Source organism: Rattus norvegicus, chromosome 1 (genome assembly GCF_021556685.1).
Source record: "Rattus norvegicus strain SHRSP/BbbUtx chromosome 1, alternate assembly SHRSP_T2T, whole genome shotgun sequence".
In the NCBI taxonomy this organism is placed as follows: Eukaryota; Metazoa; Chordata; class Mammalia; order Rodentia; family Muridae; genus Rattus; species Rattus norvegicus.
The window spans coordinates 54,026,932-54,046,444 of NC_141534.1; the positions used below are offsets into that span (position 1 = coordinate 54,026,932).

General features: G+C 46.8%; 1 protein-coding gene across 18 annotated transcripts in view; it reads right to left on the reverse strand.

Annotated features, from left to right (window-relative positions):
• Pde10a (phosphodiesterase 10A) overlaps positions 1-19,513 on the reverse strand; it is a 452,353-nt gene that overhangs the window by 25,515 nt on the left and 407,325 nt on the right. For all 18 annotated transcript variants that reach the window (XM_087586493.1, XM_087586490.1, XM_087586531.1 and 15 more), the window contains 7 exons: positions 18,131-18,286; positions 16,843-16,893; positions 16,272-16,330; positions 14,416-14,467; positions 11,788-11,930; positions 9,665-9,757; positions 7,423-7,609 (listed from right to left, as the gene is read on the reverse strand). In XM_087586493.1, the coding sequence (XP_087442619.1) occupies positions 7,423-7,609; positions 9,665-9,757; positions 11,788-11,930; positions 14,416-14,467; positions 16,272-16,330; positions 16,843-16,893; positions 18,131-18,286 (741 nt within the window). The remainder of the gene's footprint in view (positions 1-7,422; positions 7,610-9,664; positions 9,758-11,787; positions 11,931-14,415; positions 14,468-16,271; positions 16,331-16,842; positions 16,894-18,130; positions 18,287-19,513) is intronic.

The window sequence follows — 19,513 nt, forward strand, 5'->3', positions numbered from 1 at the left end:
TCAAGAGGTGCCACGTCTCATCTTGAGGGAGGGGCTGGGAAGGGAGCGTCTTGAAAATAAACAGACACATTTTACTGTCCTGTTGAATTAGTAAGATCATGTGCACTTGTACATCTAGAAAATATTATATATGTGTGTGTGTATATATATACATATGTATATGTATATATATATGAGATAAAATTTAAAAAGCAATGGAGGAAAGATCAGTGTTTATACTTGTGAATTAGTAACTATATGCAAGAACTTAAAGGGAAAAATAAGCCCTTTACAAGAATTAATGTGTCATTAGTTCGCACACTGCTGTAACACCAATACAGGGCAGCTTGCCTTCTATATACAAGATTCCAGGTACATAGATACATACAAGCTCTTTGTAATAACATGACCAAAGATGAGACGCATCAAGAATTAAGGTAAAGGGCTGGAGAGATGGCTCAGCGGTTAAGAGCACCAACTGCTCTTCCCGAGGTCCTGAGTTCAATTCCCAGCAACCACATGGTGGCTCACAACCATCTGTAATGGGGTTGGGTGTGTCTGAAGACAGCTACAGTGTGCTTATATACATTAAGTAAATAAATAAATCTTTAAAAAAAAAGAATTAAGGTAAAACCATTCACCACCATTCTTAGCAATCTCAGCTACACCACAGTTTGGTAAACTGTGGGTTGTGGCCTCACATGGAGGGTGTGTGGCTGTAACATACAATAGGCTGTTATAACACACGACAATGGAAAATTCATTATGATTCAAACACATCACAAATCTGGGGTGTTTTTTTAACGAGTTTGCCTACAAAACCTCTCACACCTGCACTGTAGCCGAGGTTCCAAACACACGAAGAACACAGAAATATGGTGGTTTAACTATAGGGGGAAAGACAGTGTTTGAATCATTGCTCTTCTCTACGTAGCTATCACAGGAGCATAGTTTAGATTGTGTTGTGTAAATACTGCTGACCACTTTTATTTTTAAAAAAATCATTCAATTACTTTTGGCTTGTGCTTAGTATCTAGATTTATCAACAATTTCTGAAACGGCCTGAATGCCCTTCTGTCATTTTCTACCGTATGTTTACATAAAGCAGTGTCCTGCCATCCTCAGGCTACCACTGAGAATAGCTTCTGTGTGAGGGCATAGGTACCTGACCCTAGCTAGACTCCCTCCTATCCCCTTACCTAGGACCTGGGTGAGCCATCCACACAGCACCTGTGTTAGATCATAGACACATGATGCCAGGACCCTCTCCCCAGGCTCAGACTGACCTCAGCAGCACCTGTCTGAGGCCACATACTCACAGTTCCAGGTCCTTAGCCACCCTTAGGCTCCTACTAAGACCTGAGGGAACTTGGATAGCCAAGGCTCCTGTCCAAGTCACTTGTGAACGTCCTGAACATCAGCCAACTAACCTGACTACACTCACCTAGGCTATGCCAACCCCAAATCAATTCTGACTGTTCCCCAACTGAGCTCTAACCTAATAGATCCTAAACCAGCTAATGGATGGCAGGACCAAGCTTAGACCCAAATATCCATTCAGATGGGCCAGCAGTTCGTGCCAAAGATGTAACTGGGCAACAACTCTAGATACACAATTCACAATGCAGAACGTAACAGGAAAAACCAAGGCAATATGTCTGTCTGCCTCCCATGTTACCAACCCCATCGTAATGCCCCCAAAATGAAAGCCAGTTAGAGTAAGTTACATGGAATTCAGAAGAGCGATTGTATATTTAGAGAATCGATGAGAACATAATTGTTTAGATACAACTAAAGAGGGATGTAGTCCCCAAACGAATTCTGGGAGATCGTGAACAAACTGCTGAGTGAAATAAATAAGTCAATCAGGATGCAAAATTAGAATCAATATATAGAGAGAAATGCCGCAGAAATACAGGAGTGAGGTGAGGCTGGAGGGGAAACATCGAATTAGGCAAATCAGATGCTTAGTGGAAGCCTTGCTGACAGCACGGCTTGTGTGCAGCACAGACTGAGAGTCCTGCAGACAAGGAGCTGGGGTTCGATCATTCAGTCACGGAAAATGGTAAGCAGAACACAAAACGGACATGGGAAGACATTTGGGACACCATGGAAAGATCAAGCCTACGGATCATAGACATAGGTGAAGAAGAATTCCATGCCAAAGGCACAGAAAATATTTTCAGTAAAATGACCAAGTAAAGACTCTCGAATCCAGAGAATAGGATTGTCTGTCTGTCCAGGTACGCGATGCTCACAGGACAGTAAATGGACAGTCACGCTGCATTACAGTCAAAACCAAGCATACAGAACAAAACACCTCAAGAGAGAGAGAGAGAAGGGCAACGGCACACAAAGGTGGGCCCATCAGGTGTCTATTTCAAAGTGTTCTGCCCATGGGTGCCACTTTCTTTGGAATGACTGTTTTCTCATTCATCGTTAGTAGCGCCGGAAAATTCTGAGATGCTGCTCGTTCCTTCAAATGTTATCTTCTACATGTCAAAATATTGACTCACTTGTCAGGAGAGAGGGCAGCAGATTTGAAACGTGTCTTTCTGTGGAGGGAAGTGTGTAAATACTGTGAGAAGTCAACAAATGATCCAGGTGCTGTCCACAGACCGCAAACTCACGGGCAGCGGGGAATGGGGACGCACGAGAAAGCTGCCTCACTAACGGTCTGAGGAGGAGCTTGCAAACGCTGGATGCTGAACACAGCTGCTGCCTCTTCCTAGATGCAGAAGGCCACCTGTCATGGGATATTGGCCACCCTGGACAGGACAGGACTGTGTGACATGTGAGCCTTTAGAGGTCCTCTACACCCGAAGAGCACAGTGTGATGTTCCGTTGACACTGTTCACCTGAAAACTCAAGCAGACACTTCCCTTACATCCTCCCAAACCTCTGTGGCCTCCTCCTGGCTTTCTGCCCTGGAGACAACCCCACAGGCGCTGGCATGAAGGCCACCTGCCCCTGGAATTCTCAATATTCAGGGCAGTTCCGTGCCCTGTAGCCCAGCCTAATTCTATGATGGCGGTGGGAGTAAGGGTACCTGCTCTCCGTTTCAAGGTCACAACAAAGTAGTTACAGATAATATTGGTCCTTTACACATGGCCATCATCCAATCCTTGCACGCGACAGCATCCAATCCCCAAACTCCTATTTCTGTCCATGTCTTTTACAGGAGAGTAGCCAACAACCTGGTTGAAGGGTTTTGTCATCTTTTTCATTTATAAAACTATAATGCAAATATATTAAAGCATATCATTCTGTCTAAGCATTTATTCGTGTATTTTTCACCATTTGATGTCGTGCCTATGCTAAAATTAATTACTACATAGATTGGCTTAATTTCATACAAGAAATAAATCAGTTTTGGATATGTATGACATTTCTCATTTGGTAAATAACCTTCGATGTGGACGTTAGAAAAATAATACAGTCTAGGACCCGACTGTGGACTAAGGAAAACAGAAAATTTTATGTCCTAAGCTCTTTATCAGTTATCCACATACAGTAACTGGGAGTTAATCTTGGACTCTGTGTTAGCAGGAGGGACTTTTAGGAGAAGTGACTGCTGTTGGTCTGACACTGAAGTCTGCCCAGATGATCAATCGGTCTTTGGTACTAGGACACAGAAAAGGTACAGGTCCTCAGAATCTCACCGTGAAAACAACCTGGGGATGCAAGGGTAGCCTCCTTCTACTGCAAAGTAGAAATACATCTTTTATACTTTATAAAATGGAACCCAGCTTCTTGGCAGATAAAATACTTAGTTAGGCTTGTTCTGAGTACCAATCTATGTACCAAATCCCCCTGACAGTCCAGTAGCCCTCACAGATGGGGCGATTAGAAGGCACCTGTCTTAAATGTTCACAGTAGAGAGCCACTTAAGGGTGGAATAATTCTCATGACTGTGGACTCTTGTCACCTCCCTGAGTTGGATCTCTTTGTCAGTAATGAACTGCAGGCATGTAGGTGGGTTCCTTAATTCTCTTTAGCCAGGTCCCCATCTGTGAACTGAGGACATAGTGACCAATCATAGGGGGCTGTAAACAGCTGGTACCACTGGCTGGTGACGGTCATTTAACATTTTGCATTGGTCCCAGATGACCATCAGCTCAGCATGCTGCTCCCCCTGGCTGCTACTGTCCTCTGGCGAGGATCAAGAAGTGTCTGACCTGAGTAAGAACGGTGCCCTGTATTGCCATGCTACATGCATTACATCAACTGTGTCTCTCTGTACCTAACACTCCTGTGAGGAATACACAGCAGAAATCAGGAAACACACCACTGCTGGGCATTGGCCCCTCAAGTTACAGTTAGTTAGGTTAACTTTCGGGACATCAGAGACTTAAACCGAATTTTACTAGTTTAAGTTAAGCATTCCCTCTACCACTCATTTAATTTGCATTTCAAATAAAAACCTTTTTTAAGACCTGTACTTTTAATGTGTTGTTTTTCAATGGCATCAACTGATGTCATTATTAACACCAAGTGGATCCTCTTACACAAATCCGAAGACCAAACGCATGCTGTACAGAATAAGAATTTGTGCTACCACGGGCCAGAGGAACCCCCACACCAGCAGAGGTGGCTAATCCCTAAGTGGTCAACTGAGGTAGGAAAGGATCTGAGCTGTGCGGAGCTGAGCCACAGAGCTGTCTGCCCTCAGGCAGTCAGGGTGTGGAGACCCAGACTGAGACTCCACAGTAGGCTTCTGAAGCCTTTGCTACTCACTTACATATGCGGGAATTTCAAGTGGGTTTCACACAGCAAGAGCCTGGAGCACTTGCCAGAGGGATTAAGCAGTCCTGGGTGTAGAACTCCCGTGGGCAAGTATCCAGGATAAACTGGAGTCAGCAAATGAATGGGAAAATGAGTGAGAAATACAAGTGGGCAACACAACCCAGAGAGATCAGAACCCAGTGTTCCTTCCGATAGCTCCGGGCCAATCCACTCCACAGCATGGCCACACACAAAGTCAACCAGTGGGATATTTCCCGGTTCTGTGACCCCAGCCTGGAGATCTGAAATTTCCTTCTTGAAGACAGGCCCTACCACACTCTGTATGCAGCACCAGAATGAGTTCCTCTACGCTCAAACTGAGTGGGGGCAAGTGTAAGAGTTTTCTCCAAACTCTTTACCCAGCCAAAGCATAAATAAAGTGGGAATTGGTGATTTCTCTCCTGGGAGTGTGTAGTTTGTCTTCGAATGGGTTTCAATGGTCCCTCGGCAATCTTCGTCTTCATTTTTTTTTTTTCCAGGAAATCCTGGAACCAAGCCTCCATCTTGATGAAAGGCAATTTAGCCTGTGCAGACCATTTGGCTGTCTGTTAAACAATAAATTTGGATTTCGTAAAGCAGGCTGCAGCAATAAAATACTGTATCAGAGCTGATGGGAGTCCAGAGCAAGGGGAGCAGACTGCATCTGCTAAAGACTGAGAACCCAGACATTATCACCTACATCCTAATGCCAATCCCAAGGGAATCTGTCATCAAGGCTCGCCTGCTGAGGAATATCAGGTTCAGAGGCACAGGCTAAAGACTTCTGGCATTTCTAAATGGCCATTTTCCATTAAAAGTACTTTTAGTCATCAGGTAACTTGATAAATAAGAGGTAGCTGCTGCCAGCCAGACACACCCTTTAATTCTATGAGCAGGATGCCATCTGATATGTCCAAAGGTAACTTAAAGAGGGTCAGGGCATTCTGAGGGTCATTCTGGTCCTTGTGGCCTGCCTCTTCTTGGGTCTAGGCACCGTAAACCAACAGGACCACGGAGTCTGAGGCTCTTTGCTCAAGGACAAACTATCCTGAGTTCCCAGGATCGCATGTGTCATGACTTAGTGACAGCCAAGGAGTGGAGGCCATTTTATTCACAGAAAGCCTTTTCATATCTATCATCTTAGTAAACATGAATATTCTTCAAGAAGTGAAGCTTTCAAGATGACCTTGTCCAGTCACCTGCTTGGGGCGGTCATGCAGCAAGGTGCCTTTCCTACTGAAAGTACACTCAGGGCAGCAAGGCTGACCTGCCTACAGGGTACCAGGAAAGCTCGAGAGGGGATGCCCACACTCAGGATGGGGGTCTTCCCTTCTATAGCTGCACAGAGCCTGGCCGTGGGGAGCCCAGAGGAGGGGGGCTCTGTTGCCATCTTCTTTGCCAGCTAGATCCTCTCCATTTGGTTTATGAGGATGCTTAAAGGGCATCCCCAAGTGCTTTTCTTTCTAGTGTGGACCAGGACTTTTCACAAAGCCAGCAAAGTCCTCACCACGGTCCAAGCCTAGGCAGGCCAAAGGGGAGGGAAGAGATGTGGTTTCAGACCTTCGCTTGCACTTTCAGAGTTGAGGGAAACTTCAAAAGCGACATGATTATTTTATATAAGCTTTTAGTGAGGAGAAACACTTCAGCGATAAAATCGACATGAATTTCACAGAGAACTTGCATCCACTCTGGTGTATCTCCCTCACGCCCCTTGAAGGCAAGGTGGCCCTGCCCTGGGAGCAGAGGATGTGAACTGTAATGGGGCTGTGGAGGTACACAGGACCTGCTGCTTTGGAAGATTGGTATGGATGGGTGATGTCAGAAGTTCCAAAGACTCATTCCCATTGCAAAAAAAAAAAAAAAAAAAATCTAAGTGAGAAAAGTGGCACCCTGGTAACTCCTACCAGTGTACAGTGTAGTGCCTTGCTCAGAGTCCTAAAAATATCCTTAGTTGTAGAACCAAAATACCACTACAGGTTTATTAGTTTATGAATCCCTGCATGTTCAACCTATTTAAAATATAGCAACATAGAAAATGGCTCAGTGGTTAAGAGCACTGACTGCTCTTCCAGAGGTCCTGAGTTCAAATCCCAGCAACCACATGGTGGCTCACAGCCATCTGTGATGCGATCTGACGCCCTCTTCTAGTGTCTGAAGTGTACTCCTATACATAAAATAGATAAAGAACACTTTTAAAAAGAGAAAATAGGTGCTAAATTTCAGAGATAAACTGAGCCTTGTTTCAATCCTTCAGGCATGGGACAAAGTGACCCAAGAGGCCTAGAGGGTTTCGTTCATGATGTTCACACACGTGCATTTTCCTCACAGGCAGAGCTTTCCTGGCCACTGGGGAGACATGAGCTGCTGTTTGCACCCTGCAGAGAATCCCTAAAATACAGCCTATGACAGACAACAGGACCCTTTTTCCAGAAGACACAAGATGCGAGCCCAGTGCTTCCATTAAGCCAGTACACAAACAATTCTTTCGGAACAAACTCACACCCTGAACTACACTCAAACTCTCTCGGGGGTCAGCTTTCTTCACAGGCACTGTAAGACACTTCCTAAAGTAGGCACAGGCAAGGATGCCCTGCGCGTAGTTCACAGAGGAGATAGAAAGGAAAAGAAGAATAAAAATAGCTTGAGCTCAAAGTCACTTGAGTCCAGAGGCACGCTTACGTTAGCGCAGTGCAGGGCCAGAGCGCAGAAGACAGCAAACATCTTGAAGTTGTTCTCATCCGTCTTGGAGAAGGCGCTGCCGCTGATCTTGTTAACCATTTGCACCACACCGATCACGCTGCCGCGGCTCACTATGGGCATACACAGAATGTTCCGCGTGGTATAGCCTGTGTACAGGTCCACCTCCCTGTGGAAGTGGAAGGGACAGCAAGGTTACCCGAGGGGAAGGGCAGTGGGGGGTGGGGGGGGCAACAGATAACAGATCCAACAATCCCGAAGTTGCTCTGTAGCTTGTGTGAGTGCGTTACCACGGCAGAAGTGGTGGTGCTGGGGATTTCAGATGGTGTAAAAATGAAAGCGTTTTATTGAAACATTTCCCAAATATTCAGGCTTGATCGATGGTGTTTACAACGGTTTGCTAGGACAGTCTCTACTGGAGGTTCCTGGGCAAGATGGGTGATCTAGGGGAAGATCAGGGGGGTTGGTACACGGTATCGTCTTTTGAACTTGGTCAGAGTTATGAGACTGGTAACTGTACCTGTTTTCCCAAGAGGTTGCCTCATCGTCTATGCCTACCAGTGAAGCACAAGGGCCCCAGTCGCTCCACCATCTTTGTCCTTTCTACCCCATGCTAATCTTAAGAGCCCAACTGCTTCCTGGTGCACACTAGGTGACCTGTTTACTCTCCATGTGTTGAGTGGCCGTAAGTGCATGTAGAGTGGTGAAGCACTCTACATGCTCTATCCTTTATGGGACTGTCTCATATAGCCTAGATATTAAGACAGTGACATCACATGCTTTCCCCATTAGTATCCCACTCAATGTGTTGACTGCTTTTTTTTGTTTTTTCCCAATAGTATGACTCACAAATTTTACATAAGGATTTTAAATGATGACAATTAATTTCAATATTTAAGCAATCTAAAAGCAAGCAAGCTCGCCTGGTGGAAAACAAAAGGTTATTAGTATGCTCAACTTGTTGGTAAAATATTAATATAGCTATGCTTTTATATGAGTCTTACATTATCTGACACCCTATCATTAATTATAAAAAATGCCTCCAGAAGATTATACTGTTTTTAAAGTAAGTCATATGTATCATCTAAACACTGTTACTGCATATCTGAAATATTATACTAGCAGCATCACCATCCACCCTGTGAGCTCTAATTTCAAAGAACTGAATAAAACTTGGTCTTTGATTTCGAGTTCTCCAGAGTCTCACATGAGAAATTCTTAATGCCCCATCTTAATGCTGCACTCTAGCAATATCCTAGCTGTGCAGATCGCTCAGTTCCTGCTTTGTGTGCAGCAAAGCTTCCAGAGCTCTTAGTAAAATTATCTGTAGTCCCAAGAAACAATTACAAATAGGCATTCTCATACTGTTTAAAAGAGGGTGAAATTAAGGTGCAGAGAAATCAAATAACCTGACCCCAGTTCAATCTATAGTGTGTAAATGACAGGGCCTTAGTTCAATACCCGACGTGACAATCTAAAACCCAATTCTTTATCCCTGTGTGGCAGCTGTAGGACATGCTGACACAGAACTCAGTGCAGTGAAATCATGACATCACAAGCCTCAGAAGCCCACAGCTGTCAGTTGACACTTGACACCCTGTGAAGCCCCAGCAAGGAAGGCTGACCCAAGAATAATCAACCCATGTGTATTGGCTAGTTTTGTGTGTCAACTTGGCACATGCTGGAGTTATCACAGAAAAAGAAGCCTCAGTTGTAGAAATGCCTCCATGAGATCCAGCTGTAAGGCAATTTCTCAATTAGTGATCAAGGAGGGAGGACCCAGCCCATTGTGGGTGGTGCCATCCCTAGGCTGGTAGTCCTGGGTTCTATAAGAAAGCAAGCTGGGTAAGCCAGGGGAAGCAAGCCAGTAAGCAACATCCCCCCATGGCCTCTGCATCAGCTCCTGCTTCCTGACCTGCTTGAGTTCCTGTCCTGACTTCCTTTAGTGATGAACAGCAATGTGGAAGTGTAAGCTGAATAAACCCTTTCCTCCCCAACTTACTTCTTGGTCATGATGTTTGTGCAGGAATAGAAACCCTGACTAAGACAGATATGCATGTACGAATGTGTGTGACTAAGACACCATGAGTAGCTGCAGAACATCATTCTTCAAGTGTCTGAGGATGCCAACCACTGATTACAGTTGGGGACAGCATGAACCAAGACTCCTTCAGAGAGGTGGAACCTCAAAGGAGGAAGGACAAGGGCTGAGCTCTCTGCTCACCTGTTAAAGCGCGGGTCTGCGTAGGCATCAGGAATGTTCAGGACTTCTCCCGTTCTTGCCACTTGACCAGCAATCCCTTTCTCAATGGAAAATCTGCAGAAACAAAAAAGGAAGGGTCATGGTGAGTAGACGGTCCGTTATAAAAGGACTCTGAAGTGTTTCATTAGCATCAGATAATGAATTGAGCCTCTATTTTAAGTACACACATTAATTTTACATGTATCTATCCTAATAATTTTATAAAATATGTGAAAGCAAAGCAGATTATTCTGCAGTGACCACTCAGAACGTTGTCTTACGGTGTAACGCGTAATAACTTGAGAATGTGCAGACTCAAACTGAAACAAAACTTTGCTGTTGACATCTAGCACTGACCAACAACAACCTCCCCAGACATCAAATCCCCTCATCAATTACACTGTGCACACCTCTTTAATGGATTTCCCACAAGGTGCTGGGTTTACTCCCTTGAACACGGATAGCCCAGGCGCAGCTCTGTAGACCTGTGGTCTGTAACCTGCGCACTGCACGGAAACGGTACTAAGGTGTTTTCATGCCTCTAATGTGCTCATTTAAAAAAAAAAAACAATCAGACTACAGACCAATTGTACTTGGTAACACTTTTGCAGTAAAGCATCACACTGATATTTTTCATGTTACCGTATTATAATCATAGGTGTGTTTATTTCAAAATATAGTCGATTAAGGAACATATCGACAACTCAGGCTAAGATTTTTCAGAAACGCAAAAGGGCACTGACCCAAAGTAGAATGAAAATATCTCCCAAAGGACCAACCCTGCATGAAGTGCAAAGTTGCCAGCCTCCTGGTCTTCTCATGCTTTAAGGAGCACAAATTAGACACCATGAGCCATGCCAGAGTCTATTCACGACATGCACTTTGTCTCACTTGCTCTGAGAGCCTAGGAATGGGGACTTTCCTTAAGCTCTTGATGGCTCTTTTTCTATGGTGGACACAAACCAAAGTGCCGGAGGCCAGCCTCAACTAGTGCTCACAGGGCCACACAGCCTGGTTCCCTCCACTCCAGTTCCAGTGCTTGTAAAAATGAGCTAATGTCTCCACAGTCAGACCAGTACCAGCCCTGTGAGCTCAAACTTAAGCTAGAGAAACCGGTTTAAACCAGGTGACTATAACCAGCTGGGCAAATCCGGAATATAACCAAGCCAATAAGTGAGTAGAATATAAGACACCCTTCCACACATACACACACACATGCTCCCACAGTGCCCCCACACTGGCATTATATGACTATTTAACCCTGGATCTGTCAACCTAGAAACAGCTGGAAGTGCCAGGGCTGAGTGGTGACAGCCTGTGGCTGCTCGCTTTGTCCAGTGGTATCGGTTCCCTAGCACAACAAAGTGGCCAAATGAAAAGGCATTAATTAGTGTTGCAATGTCTCCTTAGAGAGTTTTACGATGATGATTGGAAGGTTCGAATGGACAGGAGGCAAGAATTGGCCAGCGTTGAAAGGGACTTGACTTGTGCACATGACTCTCAACTCCTCCACCTGTTAGTGCTCCTTGCAGGTTCCCGGTTGTGTCAAGACTGAGGCACGAGGACTTCACCAACAAGGGCCATTCATTTGCCCATTTAAATGACAGCAGCTGCCACTCGAGGAACAAAGAGGGCTTTCCTTTCTAAGTACTGCCAAGGGTAGTTGGTTCACCCCACGGCTAAGCCCTGAGGGTGTTCAAGTCATCAATTTCCTCAACACTGGGCCTTTTAGTCCTCATGGGTTGGGAAGGCGCAGGGGCTGAGTCGGTTAAATTCGCCCTGCTCCTAGACACAGGAGCCTGCTGGCTGCCACTGGGGCGACCTTTACCTACCTGGGAGCACTAGTAAGTTTTTCCAACATGATTTCCAAAAGGACCGCCTCCGGAAGACTGCGTTTCCAGGAGTGACGCTAACGCTTCCTAGGCGCGGTTTCGCTGGCACTGCCATGTCATTCCCAGAAGCACTACCTTCAGGAGGCAGGTCCTGGTGGGGGGTGATACCACAGTATGACAAGTGTTGTCAGCGCACCTGTGAATCGGCACAGAGAGGTGCGGCAGGAGACCTGCACGTCTGCATCGGAGCCAGGAAGGTCGCTCTAGCTGTACCTGATCTCCTTGGTCTTCTTGAAGACGGGCTTCCCCTCCTTCTCCTCCCCAATGTCAAACAGGTCCGAATACAGCTCCTTGTTCTTGTGGTCCACCTGGAAGAGCGCGCAGCGGTCGGCGTTCACTAGATTTTTTGCATATATCTGAGGCAGATGAGAAACTAGAGTCAGCCAGTGGGGAACTGAAGACTTAGCACGTACACGTTTTGACTTTAGCTACTCAGTACTGGGGAGGAAATTGGGATTGGGAACAGAGGTACACATAGATTAGGAAGTGCAGTGGAAGTTGCCTGTAAGTCTATCTGCCTGCCAATCCCAGCACATGCCAACAAGGACGGTTCAGTTCGTAAGCACCCGTGTTCCTGCTGATGTCGAAATTATTCGAGCACTTCCTGTGGGCTGCTGGGTGGCCTCCCTCTCTGAGCTCCTACCAGGAACCTATCAGGAGGCTCCTGGTGCCTTGGTCTAGCCAGTCAGCTGTGGCCAACATCCACTCAGCCTGCTGGATGTCTGTAAACAGTGACTGTAAGGGATATGAGATTCTCCACACCTTTAATCTCCACATTCTGAAGGCAGAAGCAGATGGATCCCTGGTTTCTGGGCCAGCCAGGGTTACCCAGTGAGCCACTGACTAAATACATGAGACACTGAAAGAGATGGATTTCCAAGCTCAAGGGCAGGGAAGTGCCAGGCCTCTTCTTGCCTCTTAGCTTTTTCTACCTTAGACTCCAGCAGGACAAAGGGCCTGTCCTGGAGTCCCTGTCCCGGAGTCCCAGGACACTGGCAGGCAGGCCCCTCCACGTTAAGAAGCCACACAGAGCTTGGTCCCGAGAGCTGGGGGTATCATTCAGTTGAACTGCCAAGCACACATGGGCTGAGTCCTAAATTGACACTGCTCTCCTGAGGGAGGTCGGGCTGGCTGGTGTGTTTCACTTGTCCCAATTATTCACACAAGCAGTCCACTCTCCACCTACAGGGCGGCTTCCAAAACAACCAAGCCTGGTGAATGTGTCACTGTATTTAAACCACCTAAGAAGGGATACGGGGCTAATTGATTTCAAGTTATTTCAAGTGTTAGTTTGCGAGGATACATGAGGATGACCGCTGAGGCCTCGAGAGTGCTGGACCCCTTCGAGCTGGAGTCACGGATGGCTGTGGCCCACCAGACATGTGTGTGGAGGACCGTACTCTGAGAGCAGCATGTGACCTGAACTACCGAGCATCTCAGCAGCCCTCGTTCTTATTCATCTTTCCTTACACTTTGTCGTGTAGTTGTCTCCCGGTAGCCTTTTGTAAGGATCCTTCCTCTTGTATCCATTCAAACATTCCTCTTACGTCCAATCTTCATGGCTGCACACTTTCCCTCCTCCTTTCCTCAGTCCGTTCTCTTCCTATTTTGTAACTCCACAAATATCACCCCGCCATGCCACCGACCACACCTCTGCCAGCGGCATCCTGAGGCCTCCTAAGCTGAAGCGCGTCAGGGATGCAGGTGCTGAGATGAGCCTTACACTGTGCACCGTCACACAGCACTCCGTCAGGGCGGTCAGCCTCGCCCTAAACAGTAGTGAAGTCAATGCATTGGGGAGGCCCAGGTAAGATAAAATAAGCAGGAAACACCAGGAAAGTAAGGCCTGGAGGCCTTACTTGGTGTGGGGCTGGGAGAGGAGGGGGAGGCAAAAAAAAAAAAAAAAAAGAGCAAAAAGCAAATGAAAACTGGTAAAAACAAGCCACCGCGTCTCCACGAGCTTCCATTTCCCAGTGTGCAGAGGGACGGTAACGAGGGGTAGCCGAGATGCTTGGAAGGTATTTTAGGGTTTACTTCCAAAAGCCATGAGTGGTCAGATCTGGGGCTCAAATAACCAACTGATCAAAGGGAGGTGACTCGGGGGTGGGACAAGAAGCTCACAAGTGGGTGAAAGGTGAGTGATATGTAGGACAGAGTCATGGGAGGAAAACTCAGTAAGGAAGCAGATTCCAGGAAAGGACCCGACATAGAAATAAAGAGTTAGCCACCAAACCGAAACAGTGGGGTATGCCATCCAATCACAGGACCAACAGAGGGGGAGCATGCAAGGGGACAGCATGGGGTGGGGGCCAGGTGGGCAGACAGGGGCTAGAAAAACTCAGAGACAACTGAGTGACAGAGCATAGCTGAGAACTCTGGGATGTCCGGAAGAGGCCGAACCTGAGGGGCCATGTGCTAGAAGAGGAGCTGAGCTAGGGATCTCAAGATGAGGTGCAGCTGGTGTGGCCAGTGGAGTTACCACAGAGAATCTCTCAGGGGACCTGCCTCCAGGAGAGGGATACTGACACGAAACTCAAGTAGACTGAACTCTAGAGTCAGCATCAAGTGGGGCTGCCTAATGTGACAGAGACAGGAAGTGCCTTGGAGACCAGGGAGCAGAAACCAAGCTTTTCCCAAGTACAGCTGTTTAAACAAGTCTGTTCTGATGCTCTCCCCAGACTACAGCAGAGGTGAAGAAAGGGTCAGGGGAAATCTCAGCGCACCACAGTTCATATAAATTAACAGAGTGTCTTCTCCTAACACACACAAATGTCACACGGTGGATGAAGACCAAGGAATAAGGGTTTAAAGAAAATCACCATCAAAACCAAAAAGACCTACCATGATGTGTTCAAGTAGAGAGTCTATGGCGACTATGTTATCAAAGTATGTCCTGAAAAAAAAAAATACAACGGCTGAAGCCCATGAGTAAACTTACCGCTATCACAGTGCATGCTAAACTCTGAACACATTTTATGGGCTCCAATTTTAAATAAATGGGTATACATGTAATTTGAGGGTTTTTTTTTTTGCCTTCTTTCAGAAGCAACAAACATTATTTTAAAAAATCAATGAATCGTTATCATTGCCTCAGTACAGACTAAGTCCAGTGGGGTCATCCAGTAACTACGTTATGGCTCCGTTGAGAGGTGGGGGGAAAGGCTGCAATGAGAGTTAAGTGGGACTCGATTCGGGTCAACCAAACCTAATGTTCTCACCAATGGTCTCAAGAGAAAAAAAAACTTTAAATTTATTAAATCCACCGATCTGGCTAGAATAGGCATGATCTCTGGAAAAAAAAAACAAAACAATTGGAGAAGGTAGAAGTTAAACTGTGTTGTGAAATCAGAAGAGTTGACCAGAGATGAAACGCCATACTGCAAGTGGTCAAGACCAGTGACCTGCAATTACTTTACTGAATTAAAGTACAACGCATGCTCAGTAGCAGGGGTGTGCTGTGGCGGTGCCAAGATGGCTGCTGTGATGTCTTGAATCCCAAAGACTCAAGCTGGCCTTCACGGGACATATCAAAGAGCACCCAGTATGGGTTCTGCTGACTCTGAGTTTCAGCCCTGCTCTGAAATTAGCCTGGCGTACAGTGATACCACAGTACCATCTCCTGAGCTTGAGGGCAGCGAGCCTCGGTGCTCCCCTGAACTGCGAGCTCAGTCCTGAACAGAAGACCGAGCTCCTACTGGAGCAGAAGGCGGGCGGTCACAGAGTGTCACACAGGGATTTAGGTGGCTTTGGGACTCTTCCAAAATAGGCAGATGTGTCTGCCAGAGGGAAGACCAACTTCCCTTTGCTCTGGGCTAGGAAATAGCTTCAGCACTGTCCCCATCACATTTGACAAGGTTTAACTGTTTGAAAGTAGAATTGACTGAGTGACTATTAAAACTGGTCACAGGCCTCTAGTTTCAGATTCCAAAGGACAGCTGCAGAATGAACCAGCTCCAGTCTGAGTCTTCTGCAGGGCTCCAGCGAGTGCTGGTGAGGAGTTAGGAAGTACCACGGAAGGGACAAGAGCAGCCAGGGCTGGCAACAGTACTGCTGGAGGCCAGGGAGGAGTAGTTACGTCCTATGTCATCCCTTTCCCCATCCCCTCATCCTTGTCACCACCCCTCTAACCCTCAGCTTTAGGTAACTAGTAGGAGGGCACAGCCTGGGTGACCATATCTAGGGCTTTAAGGTTTTGGTTATTAATGAGGTGGGTTGTAAGAACAGTTGGTCCCCAACTTTAGCAACACAAGCTGGAATTTAATAAATATCTGTGATGGCTTCCACTACCTACCCAGGGGAGACGACCTAGATCAAGCTTCCGGGAAATGGTCTGTTTTCTCGAAATCACCCCTGAGGCACTTTACACAGGCATTATTAATGATACCGTGTGAAGAGACATTGTTAAAAAAAAAAAGACAGAGCACGCATCCTGGGAAAAGGTAGAGAGATCAGAGGCAACGTGTTCTAAGAGGGTCTACTCACAAAATGAATGTCACATTGAGAGCACCATGTAGGCATCTGTCATCTTTAACATACAAGCTGACCGTGGATAAAGATGCAATTCTATAATCCACATGTGACTAATGACCCTTCCCGGGATGCTCGCCCCGTGCGGTGGATAGAGACTTGTTACCGTCGGGACCCGAGCTTTATGCCCCTTATCACCAAACCCGGGAGAAGCCCAGGCAAACACTTACTTTGATACATCGAGCAGGAAGTCATTCAGTTCGGTCTGCTTGGCGAGACCTCTGCACACCTGCCACATAGAACGGTTGTTAGTCACTCAAGAGCTCTGCCGGCTGGGAATAGAACCCAGAGCACTGTTCACAAGGGGGCTGTCAGCCTTACCGCTGGGAAAGCACAACACGCTAAATAGCGTTTGAAGGAACCTTGTGTTTATTATCTTGCTGAAGTGCTGCACAGCTCTGTGATCTGGGACAGATATGCTGTCCTCCCTGACTGAGTTACATACACATCTACTTGTACTTCTAAACCTTGCCATCTGGCACGGATGTCGTGGGCCAAGGAGAATCTTCTACTCATTGCCCCACCCTGCAAATGCGCTTTTCTTCTTGCCATAAAGAAACACCCCGCCTATATAACTCTCGACAAGACTTAAGGTGGTTTACAAGTGAATGTAAGGGAACAAATAGACGAAATGGTTCAGATATAGCACAGCATCCAAGACCAAAGCTTGAGGTCACTTGCTAGCTTCACGCCCAGCCCCCACTGCCTTGGGATGTCCTCGTAAGAATGCTCCAGACTCACCTGCACCTGGTGTATTGCTACGGAAGCCCAAGCGAGATTGGCGGTTGCAACCTACAAAACACATATGCGCATATATCAAACAACCTGATCTTCGATCGGCAGGTTTGCACAGCAAGCCATCTGGCCAGTGTGCGTCATCTCTTTTAATATTAGATGATTTTTTTCTTTTAGCTTAGCAAGAAATCCAACTGAAAACATCTTCAGGCTGGTGTGGGAATCCCTAACAGGGAAAAATACTATGTGCATTCTCCATGCGTTCAAGGAGTTGAGCTTATATTCATTCCAGTGGTGTTTTTACTTTTATTTCCATGCATGTCATGTGCGTGTGTGTATGCACACATATGCACATGTGTGAAGGGTGGAGAACCATCTCAGGAATGTCTACCTCCTGTGAGGCAAGATCCCACCAACCTGGAGTGTATTCGTTAGGCTAGGGACAAAGTCTCAGGGATGTCACCTGTCCCTGCTCCCCAGAACTAGCCACACTTGGCTTTTTAAAGGAGTTTGAGGGATCCCACTCTCATACTGCCCACTGAGCCATCCTCCCAGCCCATGTTCCCCTTCTGTCACTGGTTGCCACTTTTGCATGTCTTTGCTGGGCACAAAGGTCGGGAAGGAAGTGTCCTGTGCAATTGAAAGGTCAGTGGGAGCACACAGCAGGACAGAAGGAAGGACCTGACAGTTTCCCTGGCAGGAGGTACTCGGGGCACTAGGTGTGAGGTGACAGGGCCTGTTCTCCCCAGTACTGGGAGGCAAGACTTCTTCCCAAGGGGCTGGGTGTGGAAGAAGTGAGGGGCACCCTGGGGAAACTAGGAGTAGATCATTCAAGGAGGTGGGGGAGCCAGACCCCTAAGGACCTGGTCCACCCAGCACAGGAGAGGTACCGAGTGCTAGTGGCATGTGACTTTAATGTCAATGAGTCAGCTCCAATGCAGCCCATAAAGAGAGAGCAGAACTTTGAGTGTTCATGTAACTTAGGAAGAAAATACATTTAGGGAAGACACGAGACAACCAGGACGCCATCCTGTTGCTTGGCTGGATATCTGCCAAAGCACTTTTTTGTTGTTGTTGTTGTTGTTGTTGTTAAGATATTTTCATACAGGGAAGAAACAAAAAGCCACAACAGTGTCTTTCTGATTTAGCCGGTCTTCTCTAGAAACAGCTGCTCAAGAGAACAGGTTTTTAAGAACAGCCAAACATGGTCAGGCAAATAGTGACTTCAGGATCCATTCATGCACCAGAGAAGGGAAGAGGACAGAAGGGGCAGGGAGCAGGGTCGGAGCCTCACCTCCTGATGGCTGAGGCAGAAGGCCTCTTTGCCCCAGTGCCTGTACAGTTCAAGGATGCCAATCAAGTCTCCAATGGCAGTGACAATAGGCAAGCAAAGGACAGACTGGATTCGGGTTCCTGACTCCAGACCAGTGCCTCTGGGAAATCGCTCATCCTGGAAATCAAACAAGGAAAGCCTGGGACTTCAGTGCCTCTTAGCTTTTGCATGCACGGGTTGTAAGAGAGGGACAGTGGATGTCAGTGTGATGTGACCACAGTAAGAACGGTTCTCAGCAAGTGTGGCACTCGCCCCCTCCTTCTCTGCTGGAACCATCCCAGGCTTTCCCAGGTGAGCACAGCAGAGAGAGCACAGGCAGACACCATATGGTGTCCGCAAACACGCCTTCTCTTCTGTTTTTAAAGTCATGTTGACTGAGTCCTGGTAACCTCAAGGGCCTGGGCCATGCAATCATGGCAGCTGCTATCAGTTATTCATCACCGCAGTGAGGCTGAGTTCAGCTTGGATAATTCTGGCTCTCCGCTAAATTCTCGGCAAGCCAGTGCAGAGAAGTGGGAAGGATTAATATCAAGATGGCAGTTCTGTGCCCTCGGTTTCTACCATCTATGACAGGAGGCTGACGGGACATGTCAGACCCTCCCTGAATGAAGGGCAAGATGAAAATGTTCCTGTGGCTTTTAGCTTTTGAAAGCCTGTGTTCAGAACTGAACATTTTCAAAGGAGAATTCACAGGGTGCCTACTCTTGCTTCCTTCTCTCTCCTCACTGTTCATTCTCTCTCTCTCTCTCCCTCTCTCCCTCTCTCTCTCTCTCTCTCTCTCTCCTTCCTTTCCTTCCTTCCTTCTTTCTTTTCCTTTCCTTCCTTTCCTTCCTTCCTTCCTTCCTTCCTTTTTTCTTTCCTTCCTTCCTTCCTTCCTTTCTTTTTCTTTTGCTCCAATAAAGAAATAGTAACTTTGATCAGGGTAAATCATTGTCAAAAGAAAAAAAAAGAGACAGAAAGAATAAGAAACCACATTTCAAGTCTCCGTCCAGTTCAGCAGTTTCACCAAACTCCCCCCATGTGTGTCATTGCCTGTATTTGTCCCCCTGAAGCCTATGCCCCTGCAGTGACATTCGTCAGACATCTGCCTGAATACACTTGAGAGACTGTGCTAAGGATCCGTCTGCCATCCCTCTTGGCAGCCATGTCTTTTCTGGTACCCTCTGGCACTAAGGAGACTCAGGCTGGCCTCAGGCCTGTTCATGCCATTGCTATTCTGGCTGAGGGGAAGGCAGTGGGCTCTATGTCAACAGGGTTTTTTGACTCTCCACTCCTCTTCTCATCAGGCCCTGCTACACCTAACTCATGGGCAGCTGACTTCTGTCTTACATTACCCAGAAACCT